The 23041-nt window shown below is 31.6% G+C and overlaps 1 protein-coding gene across 3 annotated transcripts; it reads left to right on the top strand.

Moving 5' to 3' along the window:
• The first annotated feature begins 1684 nt into the window (after nt 1-1684).
• Nucleotides 1685-18757, top strand: LOC106667073 (exportin-1). Of its 3 annotated transcripts, none has more exons than XM_014394745.2 (21): nt 1685-1792; nt 6673-6769; nt 8694-8820; nt 8882-9056; nt 9131-9237; nt 9306-9536; nt 9597-9716; nt 9865-10002; nt 10145-10300; nt 10362-10805; nt 11009-11243; nt 11319-11482; nt 11993-12127; nt 12186-12290; nt 12359-12544; nt 12602-12850; nt 12958-13083; nt 13385-13511; nt 13577-13830; nt 13896-14057; nt 17514-18757. In XM_014394745.2, exons 3-20 carry the CDS (start codon nt 8710-8712, stop codon nt 14043-14045), a joined length of 3213 nt encoding a protein of 1070 aa, XP_014250231.1. In that variant the 5' UTR covers nt 1685-1792; nt 6673-6769; nt 8694-8709; the 3' UTR covers nt 14046-14057; nt 17514-18757. The 3 variants fall into 3 exon arrangements, with proteins under 3 accessions (XP_014250231.1, XP_014250233.1, XP_014250232.1); XM_014394746.2 differs by lacking the exon at nt 1685-1792 and adding an exon at nt 1968-2367; XM_014394747.2 differs by lacking the exon at nt 6673-6769 and having other exon boundaries at nt 1686-1792.
• The last annotated feature ends 4284 nt before the right edge of the window (nt 18758-23041 follow it).

Genomic DNA, 23041 nt, shown 5'->3' with positions numbered 1-23041 from the left:
ATAGCCTAAATCATACAATCTTCACCATTTCAACGTTAAAAGCATTCTTAACGTTAATTTAAAAAAAAGATTTACAAATTCATTTCAGATAGTATTCATATTTTAGTTGGGTTATTTTGTAAAAAAAAGTACAAAATTCTTCTTGATATTTATTTGATTAATTAAAATTGTGTGTATGACCATTGATTTATTTAAGCTATTAAAGGCCTCTTACACTTTTTTGTAAATGATGGTACTACTCATAGATTTTAATAGCCTAACTCACCCAATCTTCATCATTTCAACATCAAAAGCATTAATTATTCTTTTTTTGTATGTAAGATTTTGGTTGAGATAAAAAAGTCAGTGTCACGAGTGGGATTCGAACGGGATTCCGAGAGGATCAGTCACAATAGCTCAAGTGGTAGAGCAGAGGTGTATTTACCCGAACATTGTGGGTTCGAATCCCGCTCGTGACACTGACTATTTTAACTCAACTGAAACCTTACATAAAAAAAGAATAATTTATTGAAAGAAGTAACTTGGTCAATTGACCACTAAAACATAAATGGATTAATATTAAAAACATTGTTAACATTCATTATAAAAAAAGATTTGCAAATTCATTTCAGAACGTATTCATATTTTAGTTCGGTTATTTTGAAACAAAATAATTTATTTTTTCTCTAATCATCAAGTTTATTTAATTAATTTAAATTGTGTGTACGAAGATTGGTTGATTTAGGCTGCTAACGGCATTTTACATTTTTTTGTAAATGATGGCACTACTCACAGATTTTAATAGCCTAAATCACCCAATCTTCATCATTTCAACATTAAAAGCATTTCAGTTAATTAATCTTTTTATGTAAGGTTTTGATTGAAATGAAAAAGCTAGCTGAAGTCACGATAGCTCAAGTGGTAGAGCAGCGGTGTATTTAGTCGAAGCTCGTGGGTTCGAATCCCGCACGTGGCACTAGCTTTTTCATTTCAACCAAAATTTTACATAAAAAGATTAATTAATTGAAAGAAGTAATTCAGTCAATAGACCATTAAATATAAGGGATTAAAAGCATTGTTATCGTTAATTAAAATTAAAAAAAATTTACAAATTCATTTCAGATGGTATTCATATTTTAGTTGGGTTATTTTGTAAAGAAATAATATATTTTTTCTCTAATTACCAAGTTTATTTAATTGATTTAAATTGGGTGTATGAAGATTGGTTTATTTAGGCTGTTAAAGCCATTTTACAATTTTTTGTTAATGATGGTACTACTCACAGATTTTACCCTAAATCGCCCAATCTTCATCATTTCAACATTAAAAGCATTGTTAATGTTAATTTAAAAAAAATATTTACAAATTAATTTCAGATAATATTCCTGTTTTAATTGAGTCATCTTGTAAAGAAATTTATTTTTACTCTAATTACCAGGTTCTTATTGACATTTATTTAGTCAATTTAAATTGTCTAAGTGTGTGTGAAGATTGGGTGGTTTAGTTTTACCCTAATATACCTTTACCCTAAATACTACTTAGCAGTTTGAGAATGCGTAATGTATATGTGCGTTGTTGAGTGTTCGTAATTGGCGGCCGTCTGTGACACCAACGTGCGTCATTGTCGGGTACCGTAAGACGTTTTTCGATTGGGCGAGGGACGACGCCCTCGGCCAATCCGTCGGACGCTTAGAGCCACCATCTCTCCACCTTCAGCCATTTTGTTATTGTGTTCAAAAACATTAGGTTCGGGTAGTTTTGTACGTTTTTCCGTATTTTCCGTTCGGATGACAGTTTACAAGGGAGATTTGATGTAAGTATGACCGACGGCCCGACGAGCCCAATCCGCCCAGTCGTGCCGTCTTTTATTCACACACTCTCAGACACATTTCTCAAAACATTATTTCGCATCGTGCTCTCCCAGAGTCTCGCGTTAAAAACCGCGCGGGAAGTTGATAACTATTTCACTTTTTATATAATCTTTTTATTACTCGTGTTTGCCTTTTGTTTGCGTTTCGGACGCCTCGGCCGGGAGTAGACGTCGTCCTCGCTTCGGCCCTCTGCTTTTTCCGTCCCTCAGTCGGATTTTTATAAATTAATTGACCAATTTAAATTTCATAACCTTTCAGCTCTTGTTTTTTCAGCTCTGCGCCGTTAGAAAAACGATTTTTTTTTAACGTAGAGGACTTTTCGGCGTGGACGGCGATTCGGGTTGTGCCTAGAAAAGACCCCTTTTAAAAGAGCCGTACCACCGGAGAGTTTTCTCCATCTCGTTTGTTTGTACACAGGACGTTTCGCTATTTTCCCGTTCTGCGTTCTCGTTTCTTTTTTGAGTTTCGCACTTCTCACCGCGCGAATTGAAAAAGGAAATGCGACCCTCGCCACCTGGTAAGTGTTTCAACCGTGGTTTTTCCACGCGTTTTAGGGTTTTTCTTTCATTTCAACCTCATACTCCCGGGACCGTTTCGCCCGCCCCCCGACCCCGAAACTTGGAAAAATCAGTCTCGATCTTTTACCCATTTTCACCGTTATTTTTTTACCGTGCCAGATCTTGTACGATTTCTCACAATATTATCCTGGGATGCGTGAAACTCGACTTTTATAACAATTTTTATACCTCCCAAAGCCTTTTGAGAATACACGTTTTTATTTAAACACAGCAACTAATAAAACAATTACAATATTCACTATTTTTATTCACTTGAATATTATTATTGAGGTTATAGGCCTATTTTCTTTCTGACCCTTAAGGCCTCTCAGGCGAGGTGGTTTGGTTGATTCAACTAAGTTGCCCGGTTGGCTCTCAACTAGTTTACTGCCATGGGAAGATACTTTATTTGCTGGTTTTACACCAGGAATCACTTGCGGAATCAACTTCTCTTCCCAGTGGGAAGTCAGTATGACGTTAGAACCCGAGGAAGCACTTCTTGTGCTTGCTCTTCTGCAAAAAGAGAAGCAAAAAAGGAGGAAACCCAGTAAAGGAAAGTCTGGTTTATCCGTTGTTATAAAATTGGGAAACGGGCGCTTTCTCTCAAATACTGTTGTACCCCAAGCTTCGCTGCTTTTAATTTTGTCGCTATATTTCTCACACCTCATGTCCTATATTGCGGGACTAATACGAATTTCTTCAATGAACACATTGAAATGCAATTGCAAGACTTTCCATGGTGAACTCAGTTGAATCAACTAGGCAACTGGTGTGAAGGATGAATGCCGAGCAGGATCTTTTGTGTTCAGTCAACCAGTGGGGATGACCGTGAGCTGCGCTTGTGCCTGCTGGCCACCCGCCTGGGCGGACGAATTGATTGCAAGTGAAGGAGTTGGGGCGATTCCCAAACATTTTGCTACCTGGTTACATTCCTTGAATCAACTAGCTGCCTCATCTGAAAGCCTAAAAGACCTCTACTGTGACACATCAGGAATATTTGTGTCAAATTCATGTTTACATTTAATTCAACATTTTGCTTCATATACTTATAAAAACTATTTAATCTTAAAAGGCCTGTAAAATTGTCACTTATTTGGTGTATTATCAGTAGTACAGTCATGGGAGAACAAAAATAAAATGCCTGGTATTTAGTGACCACACCAGACCGCATCTCACGATCTCCAAATAATTGTAAAAATAAAATTCAAAATTTGCCAAGCTTTCGACCCGGGTTTCTAGTGATGATGACCCGGGTCGAAAGCATGGCAAATTTTGAATTTTGTTTGTATGTTCTACCTTCATACAACTGATAATACATCAAATTAATCTTAAAGTGTACATTCTCCTCAATAATTTGTGTCTACATTAATGCCACTTTTTTCCGTGTGTTTATACTGTATTTATAGGAATGATAAATGGTAGAGTGGGCATGTTTTTCAAGCTTTTTTAAAAAGATAGTTCCTATACACAGTTAGTTGTTTTCAACAATCCAGATTTCAAGTTTATAATCTCATCATCAGGTTGTAAATTCTTTCAACCTGTTGAGTTATAAGCTTGAAGTCCGAATCGTTGAAAACAACTAACTGTGAGTAGGAACTATCTTTTTAAAAAAATTGTGGTTATAGGCATTATGCTAAAGTTGAAAGTAGCAGTGAGTTGCTTAAAACAGTAAACAATGCCATTTCTAAATCTCTCACTCTCACTAGCACTAAAAATAAAAATTAAACAGCACACTGCGACTATGTCGTTAAGTCTAAAAGTGAAAAAAGTAGTATCATGTTGTGCTCTCGGTACCAGCTTGGAGATTGGGATGAGTGTAGTGAGGTATTGAGACGTGACATCACGTTCACCCCTGCCTCCACTCAAATACTGTGAGTGTGATACCGTGCTTTAGTCTTTTCTGTTAGGCTGAAGTTCAAAGAAGCAATGTGTTGTTTAAAACTAAAAACAGATTTGTTTAAAAAATTTGGCGCATTCTTAACTGACATACCTTTGCAATAAGGCAATAATATCAGTTTTAATAGCAATATGGTTTTTTCTCTGTGTTTTTAAATCGACTAACAGTAAATAATGAATTATATGTGATAAATAACTGAATTCTATAAAAGTATAAATGGCCGACAACTTAGAATTGTAATCGTTCAGTGATTACTAATATTAGTGGGGAAAAATTTGTAGTTTTATAATTAACAATATGAACAAAATAGCATCTAGAAAAAAAGACACAATTTGATTGCATTGCACAAGTGTTAATGTTTGTTATGCCATGGCAATAAATCAACAAGGTAAATTTTCAACTATAAAAGCCTACAGGGGGCCATACACTGCCAGTATTAGTTAAAAACAAAAATCTATTATTTATTGAATGGTAATAACTTTTTAAAATTGGAAATAATAGACATTGATTTACTTTATTGTTTACTAATTCAAAAAGTATTTTTTTATTAAAGAGAATAGTTATTTAATAATATTTTATTTAATATTCCATTCCTCCAGTACAGCTTCTTCAGAAAGTTTACTATTTTTTTTTTTATTCAATGTGGTTTTTCCATTGCTAATTGACTTCCTGACACAGATGTTCTTCTTGGTTTAATACAAGAAATTGCAAATGTCATTTTTTTTTGTTTCAAAGCATGATGATTCAGGTGGTTTTCTGGTCAAAGTCCTAGTTTTTAAACATTGTGTTGCAAATGTTATATTAATCCATTCTTCTATTAATTTCAGTTTTCCCCATACTGGATTCAACCATAAATCTCCAAACCATACATTTGAGTGTTGCTTTTTGTTTCAATTTTTCCCCTCTTTGTTTCGATTCCCCTTTTAAAATAATGTACTACATTTACATTCCACAAGTAAAACTAACTAACCTATCCTTACTATTAACAAACGCCAACCTTTTAGTTTTGGTGTAGTCTTTTTGTAACTAATATGGAAGCATTTGTTGTTGAAATTTTATAGACAGTTATCACATCTAGCATTATCATATTGTTGGCTATGTGAATCTAAGCTGGATAGCACATGCTCTCATGTTTCATTTATCTTGGCTGTACTGGGACATTTACCCATTAATTTTAATTTTTGTTTTTTGTTTATTTGTAAAGAAATATCCATTGTAGTGAATTAAAATATAACATTTATTTTGATTTTAATGGTTTTTAGCAAAATTAAAGCTTTTGTAAAGCAATGTGAATGAATGCATGTTAGATTTTTTTTTGCTTTAGTCTGTTGTGCATTCTTAGTGTTGGTCTTCAACCTAGTTGTTCACTTCTACAATTGGCCACCATTCAATAATTGAATACTTTAGGTTTTTGTGAGTACATTTTTGCAATAGAAACTTTGGTTTTAAAATAATTTTAAAAATACTAATTTAAGCATTTATGTATGTTGGTATTTAATTCAAACCACGTTCTTTGCTCTATATATGATAACTGCTGAGAATTTTTCATTTTAACTGGCAAAAAACGCCTCCAAACAATCTCAGCTAATTATTCTTTTAATTTTGACAAACATGCAGTGGGAAAAATTTTTGAGCTTGGTTGGAAAACTTTTTAAAATGAACATAACATTTCACAATTATCACAGCTTTAACAATTAAAATTGATTACGGAAAGAGGTATAAAATAGATATTAGTACTATTAATTTAATATCAATTACTACAAGCAAATTATACTTTGCAAAGTTGGAAAAGGAAATGTTTTTTCTTTTTTCTAAAATTCTATCTATTTGTATTCTAAAATACTGAAGTATAGAAAAAAAAATTAATGCAAGAAATGTAATCTATTACTTGCAGTGCAATTGAATTATGCCTTTGTAGAAAGTTATAGTAGCCGGTTAAGTAAAGTTTCAATAAGTCGGAAAAATAATATTTTTTACTATTAATGATTTTTAAATTTTCTAAAATTAATGTTACATGATTGAGCATTAGGAAATTAAATTATTTTCATTTCTATTGATGTACTTTAAATTCATTATTGATTTTAAATAAAAGGATTTTAGAGGATTATTTTTCAGTTGACAAATGTAAGAAAACATATTAAAATACAGTGTAATTTCAGGAACTTGTGCACTGTTTATTCACAATTTATACCTTTTTCTTTGCAACAGAACACAACACCATGTGTTGTGGTTGAATATATTAAGTTAATATATTTTTAAGTTACAATAATTTAATTTGACATAATTATACTAAAACAAGTTTCAAAAAGATCTTTTACAACAATTTTAAAGAAGTGGTTTCATAATTTAATTCAGATTTTCTTTTTAGGTGACACATGAGGCGTCTTCTAGTCTGTGTGTGAATGTGAGATATGTGAACAAGCTCGTTCTGAAAGAATTTTGTGAGTGCTGCGTGTCTGTAAAGAGTAAGTGTTCTAGTATGTAAAAACAATTGTTTGTAAGTTAAAAATGCTCATTAATAAATTAGCTGTGACTTTTGACAAATATATTCAAAATACAAAATATTATGTCAAAGCTTACAGAGTATATTATTTAAGTTAATAAATTAAGTAAAAGTTAATATTTCCCTTTATTAAAAAAGTATTTATAATTGACCTGTGATTAATTAATTAACATTAGAATTATTTTACTGGTAAAATAAGGAATTTAAAACAATTAATGTTGTTTTGATAAACACTGAACAATCAGACTATTAGTTTAAATGCACTCTATAAAAAAATAAATAAATGTTTAACTGGTGAGTGTAGTTTTGTAGTTAAAATTGTACTTCATTTTTCAATACACAAAATAAATTCAACAAATTACAGTACATAAAATAAGCCAAAAAAATATAAAAATAAAATTTACTTGTCATACTACAAATTAAATTACTATAAATAATTTAATTAATTTTATCCTTTTGTTGATTTAGTGATGTTGCTAATAATACACTAATGAAATCTCTGAATTATATGTAGGTAAATAAAGAGTTTCTTATTCACAAACTTCATGAATAACAACTTATTAAGTAATTGGTCTTAATTTTTCTTAACAATAAAAGCTGAGTGCACTGGTTGTAGGCGAGGAGCCAGAAAGAAAGTAACATTTAAAATAGATTAGTAAAAGTACATTTTTTAACAAATTCACTACCAAATTGATTTTGGTTTTGGTTATAAGAAGAATGCGAATCATGTTAGTTACTAGTTTTATACAGATCTGCAAAATACTGATTGCTTTTAGTCGCCTTTAAGTATATTTATGTATAGAATGTATATTAACTATTTACTAAACTTAAACTAAAATTAACTTTTTAATACAGAATACTAAGATTATTTCATAAAAAATTTTTTTCTTCATACAATTATAGTTTTTAATAAGAGTTAAAATTAATTAAGGTTTTTAGTTGAGATAAAAAAGTCAATGGCACGAACGGGATTCGAACCCACGATCTTCGGCTAGATACGCCGCTGCTCTACCACTTGAGCTATTGTGACCTCGATATATAGATATATAGTGAATTTAATAAAAAGCGTGTTACCTTTGCCTCTAAACTTTGCTCATTTATGCTCGAAATTTCTCTGTGTTGTCTGCGGGCAATGAATCTGAAATTGGTCATAACATTTATTTTGTCCTGCCTATCCTTGGTGGGTTGTTCTGTAAGACGTATGTTATCTACATTTCCACTAATCGTAATGATCAAATTTCATATTAATTTTTGTCATTTTGTTGCTGATGTACCCCTTTAATTATATATGCTAGGACAAAAGCCGTCTGCAGGTAGAATAAGTTTTATAATTTAATTTTAAATCCATTTATGATTATTGGTCTAATTGACCAAATTACTTATTTCAATTAATTATTCTTTTTATGTAAGGTCTTGGTTGAGATGATAAAGCTAGTGTCATGAGCGGGATTCGAACCCAAGACTTTTGGCTCAATACGCCACTGCTCTAACCACTTGAGCTATTGTGACTTCGATCCACTGGGACACCAACTCCTCATCTCAACCTACAAAATTTCGAATTTTCCCCTCTTTTTGCCATTTTTCAAATTCGTATAATCCGGATTCGATTTTCAGCGACTTATGAAGTGGCCACAGGAGCTGTTAGTGAAATGATACTTTCTTTACTTATTAAATATTAATCCAGTTATGTTTAGTGGTCAATTGACCAAATTTCTTATTTAAATTAATTATTCTTTTTATGTAAGGAGCAAATGTATATGTGTTCATTCAGTTAGGTTCCTTTGGTCCAGTCTATGTTTTAACAGTTAGTTTATTGTGCCCAACGTGGGTATAGTGAACATTAGTTTCCTTCGTTGAATTTATTTATTGTCATTATTTGCTTTCAGGTGATTGAGTGAAAGAATGGCTACATTACCTGAGCAAGCTTCAAAGCTTCTTGATTTCGACCAGAAGTTAGACATAAATCTTCTGGACAGTATTGTATCATGGATGTACACTGGAATTGGGGAACAGGTTGGTTTCTTGTCGCTATTTAATATCGGACTATTTTGTTAATTTTCATTTTGAATTTCAGCAAAAAGTGGCACAAGAAGTACTAACTAGTCTCAAGGAACACCCTGATGCATGGACCAGAGTAGATGCAATCCTTGAATTCTCTACGAATCAACAAACTAAATATTATGCTCTACAAATTTTGGAACAGGTGATTAAAACGAGGTGGAAAATTCTTCCAAGAAACCAATGTGAAGGTAAACTTAATGATTATTTTACAATCATTAAAATCAATTAAATTTTTTCATCTAAATTGCTTTATACATTTTAGGCATTAAGAAGTACATAGTAGGGTTAATTATTAAAACATCTTCAGATCCAGAGGTTATGGAAAGAGAAAAAACGTATCTTAATAAATTAAACATGATCCTCGTACAGGTGAGTCGATTACTAAATGTATCAAAACTGTTACATTGATGCAAAAATTACTGAAAAAAATTTATTAGGTGCTTAAACGTGAATGGCCCAAAAATTGGGAATCGTTTATCCCTGATATAGTCGGTGCGAGTAAAACAAATGAAAGTTTATGCCAGAACAACATGGTTATATTGAAGCTTTTGAGTGAAGAGGTTTTTGACTTTTCAAGCGGTCAACTTACCCAAACAAAGGCAAAACACTTGAAGGACACAATGTGCCAAGAGTTTTTTCAAATTTTCCAGCTCTGTCAGTTTGTTCTTGTAAGTTTAAATCTGTTTAAAGCAGTATACTTCAGGTGATATTAATAATTTATATTTAAGGACAATTCTCAAAATGCGCCTTTAGTCGGTGCTACTTTGGAAACTCTACTAAGATTTCTTAATTGGATTCCACTTGGGTATATTTTTGAAACGGAGCTAATAAACACTCTTATTTTTAAGGTAAGGTAACATTTTTTAAATGTATGGTTTAAATATCTTGACATTTAAATCCGGTCAATCAATTTCAGACATTTGCTTTTTAATTTTATTTATGCTTAATGTAATTTAAAAAATGATCACATAAAGAGATTTAATAACTTTTTTGCAGTTCCTGAACGTGCCTATGTTTAGAAATGTAACACTGAATTGCCTGACGGAAATTGCAGGAGTCAATGTTGAAGGTGTACCTAATCATGAAGAAGTAGTAACAAATCTTTTTGTACAAACATTGTTACAACTTGATCAGGTAGGTTTTAATTATATTCCTGTATATATTACTATCCACAATAATATTATTTTAAAATCACTAGTTTTCATGTTCCACTTGACCAATTATTTTAAAATGTTTAATAATACATATATTTATTTTATTTATTTATTTTTTTAAGATGTTGCCTCTGAACACCGATATAAGACAATCTTATGCGGTTGGTCAAGATCAGGAGCAAAATTTTATTCAAAACTTAGCAATGTTTCTGTGCACTTTTCTTAAAGAGAAGGGGTCTTACGTGGAGAAAAAGGAATATAGCGCCCACTTACAAGGAGTAAATATCATCTTGATTATTTTGTTTTACATCATTCTAATATGGACGGGACATTTTCTAGGCTCTTCACTATCTTGTATTGATCTCAGAAGTGGAGGATGTTGAAATATTCAAGATCTGTTTAGAGTATTGGAACTTCTTGGCTGCTGATTTATACAAATCTGTCAACACATACCCACCTTGCACAACATACTCTCCTAAATTTTCTGTTAGCATGGATGTGTCATCAAGGAGGCAGTTTTATTCGGTTGTCCTCTCCAAAGTGCGATACATCATGATTTCCAGAATGGCCAAACCTGAAGAGGTTCTGATTGTGGAAAATGAAAATGGTGAAATTGTCAGAGAGTTTATGAAAGACACAGATGCGATAAATCTTTATGTGACGATGAGAGAAACCCTCGTCTATCTTACACATCTTGACTACAGTGATACAGAGAAAGTCATGACACAGAAGCTTTGTAATCAAGTCATTGGTGTGGAGTGGTCTTGGAGGAATCTCAACACTGTATGTTTTAAATACTTAGAATGGTGTCCATAGTTCTTCCGACTACTCAGTACTTATGGTCCAACATTTTTTTCTTAAGAATCACTCTGCAAACATCCAATTGCAAATAAATATTTCATTGTGATGATAAAGGAATAACTATGGATTTTTTTATTCTTAACTTTAATAGAGCAGTCTGAAGTAAAAAAGTTCTTCTCTTACAGCTGTGTTGGGCCATAGGCAGTATATCCGGTGCAATGGACGAAGACGATGAAAAAAGATTCCTTGTTACAGTGATAAAGGAGTTGTTAGGGCTGTGTGAACAAAAGAAAGGGAAGGATAACAAAGCAGTAGTTGCCTCTAATATTATGTACGTCGTTGGCCAGTATCCAAGATTTTTAAGGGCACATTGGAAATTTTTAAAGACTGTTGTTAACAAGCTGTTTGAATTTATGCATGGTAAGAGGGCAAATGGGGTTTTCATCTCAATTATGTTAATAATTATATTTACTTAAAAATTTATTCATTTTTCAGAAACCCATGAAGGAGTTCAGGATATGGCATGTGATACTTTTATTAAAATTGCTAGTAAGTGCAGACGACATTTTGTGATGGTGCAGGTTGGCGAAACAGTGCCTTTTATTGAAGAAATTCTGGCATCGATTAGTGCTATTATTTGTGATTTGCAAACACAACAGGTAAGGAAGAAGGTTTAAATTACAAAAACATATATGACAGAACATGGATATATGACAGAGATATCCAACATGGCATTTTTCTCTAGAAATATGAGATATATTTAAAAAAAAAACTCAGTTAACTATCTATTATATGAAACATTAAAACAGAAAAAAGTATTGTCAGGAGTGTAATGTTAAAAAAAGACAATATTCACATACACAGGGAAAAACCTACGTATTTAAAAAAAAATTGTTCAGCAAACTCCGACTAAAAAACAGCACTAAGGACTAACAATAATACAGGTAAACTACTAAAAAGAAACAGGCACAACTGACCTGCTAGACAATAACAGTGTTTAACAATGCAGAGATACATACAGTGGACAGACTGGAAGGAAATTAAATCGATAATATATACATTGATATATTATCGATTATTTGTTTATAAATTATATTTTAATTTGAAAATAATTATTTAAGTTAATTACATTTTAGTGTATAGTATAAATCACTATGCTTGGTTTTCAGGTTCATACATTTTATGAAGCAGTTGGGTTAATGATAAGTTCTGAGGCAGATCAAGCTACTTTAGAAGCACTGATTGAAAAATATATGGCTCTTCCAAACGAAGTGTGGGATGATATAATATCTAAGGCTTCCAAAGTAGGTGTTGTATTGCAATATGTCAAAAGATTTTATCTCATAATGTGTTTATTTTTAGAATGTGGATGTCCTTAAGGACCCTGATGTTGTTAAACAACTTGTCAGCATTTTAAAAACAAATGTTAGGGCTTGTAAATCATTAGGGCATCCTTATGTCATGCAAGTAAGTAGATTTGTCTGTTACCGATAAAACTTAATATTTTTATTTTCAAACTTTATTTTGTTTTTTAGTTGGGCAGGATATACTTAGATATGCTAAATGTATATAAAGTGATGAGTAGTAACATAACTGCGGCTATAACTGCTAACGGTGAGGGAATTACAAAACAGCTGTTGATTAAAAGTATGAGGGTTGTGAAGAAAGAAATTCTTAAATTGATATCAGATTGGATTAGTAGAACGAATGAGCGGACAATGGTATGGGTTGTGTTATAAATCTTGTGAATATTACCTGATGGTTATTGTTTGTTGAAGGTATTAGATAATTTTATTCCGCACTTGTTGGACGCCGTGCTTCTTGATTACAACCACTGCAGTATACCTGCAGCCAGGGAGCCCGAAGTACTCTCAGCCATGGCCACCATAGTCAACCAGCTTCAAATTGACATAACTCCGGAAATCCCGAAAATCTTTGATGCAGTATTTGAGTGTACGCTTGAAATGATAAACAAAAATTTTGAAGATTATCCTGAACATAGGACAAACTTTTATTTACTTTTACATGTATGTTTTAACATATAAGTTGGTTAAATTATGTGTATATATAATATACATTTTATATATATATAATATATACATATTTTTTTATTAATATTATTTTTCAATTGTAGGCAGTCAATACATATTGCTTCCCTGCATTTTTAAATATACCTCCAGCCCAATTTAAACTTGTGCTAGACTCGATTATTTGGGCTTTCAAACACACTATGAGAAATGTAGCAGATACTGGACTTCAGGTAAATATAAGAAGGACTGATCCATGAAATTCTACATAAACCATTAGATTTAAAAGGCACATCCAGTTTTATGTAGTAATAAATGTTGAAAATACTCCTGCCCTCAAAATGTTTGGAACTAATACTTAAACATAAAGTCCATTGAGATTGCATTTACATGTCTGAGCATTTATTCAAAACTGATTAATAGCAAACCAGTATGGCTGTGTTTAATTTATTTGAAAACATCTCATTATTTAATAATTAATTAATATTTAGTTTAAATTTTTTCATAATTAACTAATTTATTTGCTTGTTTTAGATTCTTCGTTTATTATTAGTAAACATCGATGAACATAAAGAAGTCGCTCAAAGTTTCTACACTACTTATTTCACTGACATTTTACAGCACATACTTTCCGTTGTAACTGATACATCACACACAGCATGTAAGATAAAAAAAAATTACGAGGGAAATTTTATTTTGAAAACTAATTATAATGTAATTTTGTAGGTCTATCAATGCATGCCACAATTTTGGCACATATGTTCAAATTGGTCAAGACAAGCCCACTGGGTGTCCCACTCGGCACGCCAGGCCCCCGGAATGTCACCTATGTTCAGGAATATGTCGCATCAACCTTGAAAACTGCTTTTTCACATCTAACAGACAATCAAATCAAAATCACAGTCCAGGGAATGTTTAATTTAGACCACGATACCAAGGCATTTAAAGAACATCTAAGAGACTTCCTTGTCCAAATTAGGGTATTGATAAAATTACCTTGTTTTTTTTGTTATTCAATTAAATAATTTATTTTCTTTGTTTATAGGAGTACACTGGTGAAGATGATTCTGACTTGTTTTTGGATGAAAGAGAACAGGAGTTAAGGCAAATAGAAGAGAACAAGAGGCGCATACAGTTGTTAGTGCCGGGGATAATCAATCCTCACGATATGCCGGAAGAAATGCAGGATTGCTAAATTGAGACTCAAGTAATTTTCATTTTTCCAAGCATTTTCACAATAACACTGTAAATAATGTAAATAAATTTGATAGAAATCTATCAGAAAGGAACATTTCTGATGCCAGTTCTTCTTGGTTTTCAGAAGTTAAAAACAATGTTGGATTTTCATTGTCTGAATATATGTTTTACAAAATTTGAATTTAGTTTTTGATGTTTTTAGATTACAGTTGGCCGTATTTATTCTTTTAAAAAAAAAAGTCTAGGTGACTGACAGCTTTTTGTTTTTGTATTTTTTTTCTTTCTTTTTTTTAATGGCGTTTCTAATTGTTTGAACTATTTTATTAATAACATAGTGTTAAATTTAAAAAAGTTTTAGTTTGAAACAGTTACCCATAACGTTCTATATAAACAAATTAATTTTTTTAATCATCCAATTTATTTTGCTGGCAATATATCCTAATTGTTATCATAGCAAATGACTATCTAGCTTGGAATTTTAATGGTATTTGTAGTCTTAAAGTTAAACTTTTTGTATGGAAAAAATCCAAGAATGTTAGAATTGATATACATATATAATGCATCACAAAAATTCAGGTACATGTTCCTCTTCTTGTCTGACAAGCATGTTACAACCTGTTGATGGTAGTCAGACAAATTAATTGCATTCTTGATTTATTAACTATTGTTAACCTTTGGAACAGTATGTTGGTTGTATAAACCTTAACGTTCATGAAAAATATATAAAAATTCTTAATTGAATAATTTATTTATTAGATGAAGTTACAACTTCATGAGAAAATATGCTGATATGATTTGTAAATCTTGTCGTACCAAATTTGAAAGAATAATCTAAAAGTTACAAAAATATCCAAACCTTAAAAATAATTGTGTTTAAGTGTATTATACACTTGAAATTATTTTTTATTGAATTATTTGATTTAATTTAAGTTTTTTTTTATCACTAAGGATAAACGGCTTTAGACTTAGAACTTTATACAGGATATTTTTCCATTGTGAATCGTTTGCAAATTGATTACACATTGATTTTATAGTTTTACATTATTTTTTACTATTACTGCTTGTCTTCTGTTATATCAGTATGTGGTATTAAGCGACTACTTGTAATTAAACGTATAATAGTTACATTTTAAGTGGTCCAAGGAATTGTTACCTTTGTTTAATTTATGAATGTAAAAAGAAAGTACAATTCTCAAGAAAAATCAATTAATAGTTCTTTTGCATTTTCTACCATCCACAAAAATTCCCTTCATTTATTGAAAAACGGGTTCGTGTTAAAGTATACGCTGGTATGAAAGAAAAATAATTGGAAAAATTGTAATTTATTTATTTTTTTCTATTGAGCCGAATATTTTTTAATAACTGAAATAAACCTTTTTCACACGATCTTTATTTAGAGGTTATTATTTAACATTATCCTCTTGTAGTATTTTAAGTAGAGATTAATTGGATTGTTCATTTATTAAAAAACTAAAAACTGAGATTAACCCTTTTTCCTATTTTGTACCTAGATTTATTTGAATATTTTTTTTGACAATCAGGACAATTCTGGCAGATGGTTTTGTTTTATATTTACATAAAAGCTACTAAACAATTTAATATGTTTTTTGTTCTTTGATTGTTGACACTTTTTTCTTAATGTGTTGAATCTCTGTGGGTGGTTTGTTGTAACAAGTATTTAATTTACAATCTGATAGTTACTTATTATCTTGGCCTGCCTTTCATCACTGATTTTTGACAGTCAGCTGAGTTTTGGTATTTCACCATCTTCAGCCTTTCGCTGATTTCTGTGGAGTGAAGCCATGGATGGTGGTGATGAGTTCTGTCGGTCAGTATTAGTATTGTTTGTCAGTGTGTTTGATGAATTAAGTCGGTTTTTAATTAAATTTTTTTATTGTTCTAGTCAGACTTCTTGATTTTTGGTCTTAACACACTGACAAAATACTAATTCCGATACAACCCCTGACCTTCCTCGACTTGAAACTAAATCTTCACTCCACAGAAATCACCCAAACAAGATGGTGAAATGCCAAAACGTGCCTGATAGACAAAAATCAGTGAGAATAGGCAGACCAAGATCATAGGTGACTATCAAACTATAGATTTATTAATCCTGCAGACAGGAGGAAATCTCGCAACTTTTTAATTGTGGGCATTTTATTATAAAGAGACAACATTGAGATGTACTACAATCTGAAAATAACGATGACCAGGCAATTTGATGTTTTAGTCTTATAAGACCTTAGCGATCGCTGGACTTGTTTGCAGGAAAAATATTCTTGATTAGTTCCTGGTCTATTGGTTTATGTATTCTTGATTTTTGGCAACTCTCACAAAAACTATGAGAACAGGAAGATGAAATGTTCACATTCAATCAAGACACCTCACGTCTATCTTATAATGTTTTTAATTAAAAAATGATATGATATATTTAGGTCTGAATGATCATAAGCAGCTGGCTTGTACAAAAATATATTGTTATGATCTAATGAGATAAACCTCAGCAATAAAGTAATATACAATATTGTTTGATTAAATGTTAGTTTTGTTTAAATTAACTTTTCAGTTAAATTGACTAGGGTAAGTTTTTAATCCTTGACTCTTTAACCTGCGCTTCGTGTTGATTATGGCTGTGCTGGCGTTGATTGTTCATCTTTTTTTCACAAAAACTCTCATTTATATATTTATTACTTTTGACAATTTTAATTCTTTGTCTAAATGTAAGATTTCCTTTTATATATATTAAATATTTATTTATTATTATTATCTAAATATTTTATTAATTTGTGACTTGTTCACAACAATCCAAATAGCGTATGAAAGGATACTTGGACCCTCCAAATAGCTCCTACCATTCACCATAAGCAATTTTTGCTCAATGGTGTGGGCTCAATGGTTAAAAAAGATTTACTTGTTGAAGGATGTTAAGAATTAAAACTTATCTTCAACATTTAATAAGTTTTCATTTTAGTTTACCCAATGCTTACTAAACAACTTTTATAAATCATTAAGATATTTATGATGATCGTAATAAATCATTAAGATTATCTTCCTGTAAATGAAACAATTTTAGTCACATATTCAGATTACTATTACATATTAGATTAGTTCATAATTTCTAACTACTGAATTTAACAATAAAAATTGATGTATACTTTCATTTTTTTAGTAGAATAATAAAGTGAAGTGAACCAAGCAAAAGCATTATTTTAATATATTTTAAGATTCTAAACAACAGTTTTTATTATAAATAATTAACATTTTGTTTCTTCAGTGCTATTTACAATTGTAAATTATGGTTTCTGTAATTTAGGGCTTTTTTTCAATTTAATTTTTTCAAAACTAAAAGCTTACAATTATTTTTACAGAAACACGAGTATATAACACAAAGCTTCAAATTTAAACAGAAAAAAAATTCATGGAATGTTACTACATTTACTATAAGTGGTTGTTCTGTCTGTTGCAGGTGGTGAACATGCTGAATCATAACTGAAATTGTTGAAAGCTATAAATGCATGAACGACATTGTATGAGTGTGCTTTAATGAAAGGTTAAAAGGGAAACAAAGCGACATGTTTTTTGTTTTTTTAAATGAGTGAATGGGATAAGAGATCAATACCGTTACTGTGAATTCGCCTACTTATTTGTTAATATCAGTTATTATTTTATAAGTTATTCGGATAGAGATATTATATATAAAAGAGAAGTAGTAATAAAAAAAGTCAAGAATGTACAGTCTTTTCAAAAATCCTCTTATCTTTTTTGGAAAGAACATTAAAAATTACATGGTATAGAATATTTTTTCAAAAATAGAAATTGTAAGCCCTCGTGATTAAAAGCCAAAATCACATTGATCCATTTTTCAGTCTAGTTGTATAGAAATATTTGAACATTGACAACAAACTTTAGCATTACTGTTCTAATCAAAGGTGTAGCCAATCTTTCGATATTTTTAAATAAAAAGTGTTGCTCGTTTCCAGTCTGATAATTATTTTTCTGGCGTAAGTTTTTTGTGTAGTATTTTCCGATAAGCAGTACTTTAAAACAGAAGATGTTGGATTTGAAGTGGTGGTAGTGTTATCTCATTTGGCCCAATGTCGCCTTAAATTCGCCCTCCATGAGGTGCAATAAACATTTTCTTTAGTGTCTTTATGAAAATTTTATATAATGTAAAATCTATTCAGAAACTGTAAGCAGTTTATAATTTAGTATGTAGCTGTTAGGTTATTTGTGAGAGTGAGTAGTGTAACAACTGTTGTTAAATGAACAAATGTTTCTTTTTAGAATAATCTCTAGATCTTGGGGAAACAGTGTTATTGTTGTTAAAATTGTAGTCCCGATTTCTAATGTGTACCGTTTATTGTTATACACTACCATACTTTGGAAGACTAGTTTGGCTTACATCCTACTTCCTTCCTCTATTGCTTAATTGAATTTTGATTTTCTTGAGCATATTGAGTTTCTGTTTAGACTTTTGAATCACTGGAAATTGCTGAGAAATTTCATAATGTGAGAACGGGAAATCGTATTAAAATATTCAAAAATTTCTGTGTATTTATGACATGTTGTTGCTAATGGTGTCAATAGACTGAATGAGTGCTTAACCTCCTATGATTCATTTTATTTGTTTTATTGTAACTTTTTAACAAAATTAATGGCATTCAATAAAATAAATGTCAGAAATGGCCATGACCATTTCAGGAAATATAAGTTCTATTTATTTACCTTATCCAACCTCCTCTTTTCCCTTGCCACCTTGGGCCCTAAATGTTATTATATGCATACTTTTAAACTGTTTAAATTAACGATTTTTGACTGTAATTTGAAAAATGACATCTATCGTTTTGGTATGTGCAAAATTAATTGAATATTTGCCTTTCTCCTCCTAGAAAAGTAATGAAATCATTGTTTGGTTAAATAAAGTTTAACCATTGATAATGGTAGACATGATTTAGAGCTCAATGAATTGGACAAAATCGAAAAACCAATTATTAGGTGCGCTACTTCATGACAACATAGGTGAGTGGTTTTTGTGATATTTTCAGGCTAAAGAATGTTACGTTAAAATAGATGATGTACCAAGGGAGCCCCATCTGTATGGCCCATCCACTAATTTTACAATTTGTGGGATTACAATACACTAGTACACAATTGTTGGCATTGACTAAAATCACAAACCCTCTGACCAAATATAAATTGGTGGTGATGGGATCAGGATGCTATATACTCATCAGAAAAGTAAGTAGAAAAGTACTGTGGGAAGCTAAAGCTCGTTCAGTTTATCAATTATAGTAGTTCATAACAGAATAAGTATGTATAATGACTTAAATAAAAACAATGCGAACCATTTAATTGAATGCAACTGAAAGATTAATTCTTAAATTCTTTTTCAAATTGTCTTTAGGCACATAAGCATACCAATGGGCAGCATATTGACCATATCCAATATTCTATTATGAAGAGAGTGAGACTAGTTTGCAAGGGAGAAATTTGGCAAAATAATGTATGTGTAAACAAAAATGTGAGAGTAGTTCTGAGTACAGTATTTCAAGAATCAATATTATTAATATTTAAGTATTAATCATGGCACTTAGGTTAATAAAGGTGTTAGCTGCCATGAGATATACAGACATATGCACTTTAATAATCTAGTGCACAATGTTTACAAAAAACTAGTGAATGTGAATTAGTAGCAGCGAATGAAACTTTTAACAAGTTGAGAGGGAATGCAATAAATATTGCATAATAACTAAAGATTACAAAAAGCAATAAAAATAAACATTTTGTAAAATGTACAAAAATTAAATTATAACAATTTAATTAATGTTTTCATTAAATATTAGACGTGTGAACAGACAGTTCCTTTTTGGATTTGTTTGTCGTGTTTTCACACCAAAAAAGAAATATTTGACTATACTTTATAAGTATCATCAAATACTTTAAAGAAGAGTGAACAGACTTTTGACAGCAGGGAGACAGCCATTTGATAATACTCCTATGGAAGCAATGATCACAAGATAGATAGAAACAATGCTAAAAAGCAGAAAAATGCTCTTCCATGTTCCAAAAAAGTAGAATCAGTGGTGGTGAAAGGATGTGAAGGAGGAATATTCTCACTTCTCCTGTGAAATGTGGTTGTAGATGACCTCATAAACAAATTAAATGGAAGTGAATCTATACCCAAAGCTATGCAGGTGGCATTTTATACAAGTCAGAAGAAAATTCGCCACAACATTAAAAGACCTCACCCAAAGAGCACTCAACATGGAACTCACACCGGGACTTAAAGCAAACCCCTCAAACACTACGCTCATTGCATTTACCAAGAAAAGAAACATAGATATACAGTTAAATCCCGATATTTCGTGTGCGATATTTCGAAAAAATCTCGTTAAATTGTATAAAACCCTGCATTTCAGTCCCCTCTGTGTAACGTATTTTTTCCCCTTCCAGGTCTACAAAAGTCTTATAATTCGTATTTTAGCATTGAAATTCCAATTAAACGCGCGATTAGAGTGGTAGGGTCTATTGTGATCAGTGGTGGGTGTTTCGTGGATTTTGTATGTAGCACCCGATGCCGCTAACTCAAGATAAACCACATCGCTTAGAGCAATGAATATTGCTGACAAAACATGGAAATAGGCGGCAACTTCAATACAAAATTTCTTTAGAACTTGTGATTTCCTAACGGAAGATATCGATACGGAACCGGAAAATGAAATCCAAGCCTCCGTCGGATGGCATCTCTTTTCACAGAATGAAAAAATTCTCATCATTTTTCAGTATTTCATTAATTTTGACGATGACGCTGCAGTTACTGGTATGATTAACGACGAACTTTTCACTGAACGATGGGGATGCTGAAGAAGATGAAGAACCTGAAAAAATAGCACACGGTTAAATAATTTTTTAACACAAACAAAAATTGGTCAATATTTTTAAAAATGTGTGTTTCTTAGTGACCTGTTGGTTCATAATTTGTTGAAGTCGTGAGGTCAAGAATGATGTAGTTTAGAAAAACACCTTTCTCATTTTTTTTGTCATATTACTACCCCATTTTTGACCGCTCCTCACGACTTCAACAAATTATTTTCAAATTTACATATAATGTTTGTAAAAATAACATATATGTACATACAAAAAAAAGTAACAATTTTATTTAAATACATACATATGTACAATACACTAACAAAATTAAAACTTTTGATGTAATGTATTTTTCATTTTTTACCTTCGATATACCATAATCTCCATGTCGATATATCGTACTTATTCTTCGTCCCCTTGAACCTATATCAAGATTTAACTGTGCAAGACCTATGCTTCTGTACTGCTGCAGTTAAAAAACGAGGTCAAATACCTAGGGCTAATCTTACCTTAATTTACCTGGAGCAGCACATCATGACAGAAAGCAAAATATGACCACAAAAAGAACTAAAGGCAAATCTTAAAGACTAAAACCGAAAATGGCCCACTAGTATATATATGGCAGTAAAAAGACCCAAAATAACCTATGGATCACTAATCTGGTGGACCAAAGCTCAACAAAAACTAGCTACTCAAACACAAAGCGGGATGCAAAGATTAGCAAACCTGTGTATCACAGGGGCAATGAGAACAACCCTACAAGTGCACTGGAAACTCTGCTAAACCTACCTCAGTGGAAACATTCATGCAAGGAGAAGCTAAGAAAATCTCATTTAGGCTCCAAAATCAATCAAATTGGATCGAGGCACATAACCATAATTGATAAAATCAGACACTTACTCCTAGAAACGGGGACTGACTCACGGCAACATTCTTACAACATACTATAAAGTAACAACAGACTATAAAGGAGATGGAGAACTCAGGAGAGCATCAGATACAATGATAAATCTGGTTCCAAATCAAATGAAGTTGTACCATAGAAAATCTTAAAAGAGGTTACCCTGGCAAAAAAATCGTCATAAGATCGGATAGCCAAGCAGCTATTAAAGCATTAGCATGTAAAAAATCATATCAAAGTTGATAAATGCATCCAGAAACTCTAAAACCTGGGGAAACACAACATGATGATATCTTGGATACCAGGACACAAAGGAATTTGGGTAACGAAAAAGCAGACACACTGGCCAGAGGAAGATCTATCTGAAAGACCATATACAGGCCCTGAAATTATACTTGAGATAACAAAAACAGATACAGAATCCTCCATAACAGAATGGATCACAGAATGAAAAAAAAGAGGAGTTGATAAACTCTAGGGGCACTAGACATAGTAAACTTATGCGAAAACAACCAATACTGGCAAACTCACTACTGCAATTGGATAGGGCCAGTCTCAGAGGACTATTAACCTGCCATTGGCATCTGAGAAAACATCTACTCATTCAATAATGACCTCATTTGTATGTCATTCAATGAAGAAACAGCCACCCATATAACCTTCAAATATGAAGTAACGTCTCTTTGAAAGCATAATCTAGGATACATAGAAATGAGAATGAAATTGTAAATACTAGTCAATGACCTAGTACTCTTTAGAAGAAGAATCGAGTCGATTGCACTGAACTAAGGAACTAGGAAAGTAACTAGGTAAGCCAGAAGGCTGCATGGGGAACAAAAAAAAACATTTTCTAATATCCTTCATTATTATCTTCTTCAACAGACAGAAGCCTTCTGTTTATATTAAAAAACAAACAAATATAAACTTTGTATAATTGGCGTAAGTTAATTAAAGTTGGTTGGAAACTCTTCAAACTTAAAATTTAAGTTAAAAATAGAGTAAATTAGATTTATGATTAAACCACTGTAGAACGCTTTATATTTTTATGAAACGAGGTTTGTACGATATAATAGTCGTCAATTTAATATCCTCGGTAACGAAGAAGAACCGATTTTGCATCTACAATCTGAAGATTCTGCAAAGGTATGCACTCAGAAGTATCTTTAGAGTATCGGAGCCCCCTCCAGGGAGTCGCTGTCCTTGCGCGGCCCCCCGACAATTTACTA

The sequence above is a fragment of the Cimex lectularius genome, unplaced genomic scaffold (genome assembly GCF_000648675.2).
Source record: "Cimex lectularius strain Harlan isolate CLEC.00 unplaced genomic scaffold, Clec_2.1 scaffold97, whole genome shotgun sequence".
Taxonomy (NCBI): domain Eukaryota; kingdom Metazoa; phylum Arthropoda; class Insecta; order Hemiptera; family Cimicidae; genus Cimex; species Cimex lectularius.
This window is presented reverse-complemented; position numbering and strand designations above follow the sequence as displayed.

Bases quoted from the DNA above. Each gene is read 5' to 3' on its own strand.
- LOC106667073 (XM_014394745.2), top strand. From the start codon at position 8,710: ATGGCTACATTACCTGAGCAAGCTTCAAAGCTTCTTGATTTCGACCAG. The intron at 10,806-11,008 runs GTATGTTTTAAA...CTTCTCTTACAG, and splicing joins CTTGGAGGAATCTCAACACT to CTGTGTTGGGCCATAGGCAG. The intron at 12,545-12,601 runs GTATGGGTTGTG...TGTTTGTTGAAG, and splicing joins GAACGAATGAGCGGACAATG to GTATTAGATAATTTTATTCC.